Below are 1,165 nucleotides of genomic sequence, written 5' to 3'. Positions count from 1 at the left end.
TATATATATATATATATATATATATATATATATATATATATATATATGTATGTATGTATGTATGTATATATGTATATGTATGTATCTATGTGTATGTGTCTCTGTGTGTTTGTGCTGTGTTTGCCCCTTCTGCCACTCAACAACTGGTGTTGGTTTGTTTACATCCCCATGGCTTAGCATAGCAGTTTGGCAAAAGAGGCCACTAAAATAAGTACTGGCCCTTAAAAAAAATAAGCTCTAGGGTTCATTTGTTCAACTAAAGCCTTTCAAGGCAGGGCCCCAGTATGGTTGCAATCCAATGACTTAAACAAGTAGAAGATAAAAAATAGGGATATATCTGAAGACAAGACAGGGTGGTCATATCTGGAATAGCTTTGATGATATGCTTTCTGGATTAGAGCTGAGTTAAACAATATGTAAAACAAGTAAAAATTACAAATTTTAAAAAATCCAAAAATTCAACTCACCACTTCTTCCAGGGATAAATTACCATTTTGTTTCTGTGACGATTCTTTTGAATTATGGTGACATTTCAAGGATGGAGTTTGGAAAATACTTTGGGATCCTAAGATGGACCAGACAGAGATTTGATGGGCATTTGGAGAATATGGTTTCCGATTTGCTTGATTTAGCATTGAAGATAAACCACGTGTTGCTAAGCAGTTGGTCAGCCCTTGTGTTGGTGAAGATCCCAGAGGAATTTGACATCGTGATGAAGAATATTGCTGTAAAAGCTTTTGATAGGACCGTGGACAACGGAATTGCATAAGTTGTCTTGTAAGCTTCATAATTGTATCACAACCCTGCAGATATATATTATATGTGTGTATGTGAATTGCAAATATTTTATATATGCATTAAAAATATGCTATGTCCATACAAAATATTGTGTACACATTTATAAAAATATCAAATATGCATTATATATAAATATCATCATCATCATCATCATCGTTTAACGTCCGCTTTCCATGCTAGCATGGGTTGGACGATTTGACTGAGGACTGGTGAAACCGGATGGCAACACCAGGCTCCAGTCTGATTTGGCAGAGTTTCTACAGCTGGATGCCCTTCCTAACGCCAACCACTCAGAGAGTGTAGTGGGTGCTTTTACGTGTCACCCGCACGAAAACGGCCACGCTCGAAATGGTGTCTTTTATGTGCC

The 1,165-nt window shown here is 36.7% G+C and overlaps 1 protein-coding gene across 3 annotated transcripts in view; it reads right to left on the bottom strand.

Moving 5' to 3' along the window:
* LOC106875709 (uncharacterized) overlaps positions 1-1,165 on the bottom strand; it is a 40,230-nt gene that overhangs the window by 4,140 nt on the left and 34,925 nt on the right. For all 3 annotated transcript variants that reach the window (XM_014923957.2, XM_052968626.1, XM_014923956.2), the window contains one exon: positions 468-803. In XM_014923957.2, the coding sequence (XP_014779443.1) occupies positions 468-788 (321 nt within the window). In that variant the 5' untranslated portion in view covers positions 789-803. The remainder of the gene's footprint in view (positions 1-467; positions 804-1,165) is intronic.

This window comes from Octopus bimaculoides, chromosome 6 (assembly GCF_001194135.2).
Source record: "Octopus bimaculoides isolate UCB-OBI-ISO-001 chromosome 6, ASM119413v2, whole genome shotgun sequence".
NCBI lineage: Eukaryota > Metazoa > Mollusca > Cephalopoda > Octopoda > Octopodidae > Octopus > Octopus bimaculoides.
The sequence above is the reverse complement of the archived record's forward strand: the minus strand, read 5'-3'. Positions and strand labels throughout refer to the sequence as shown.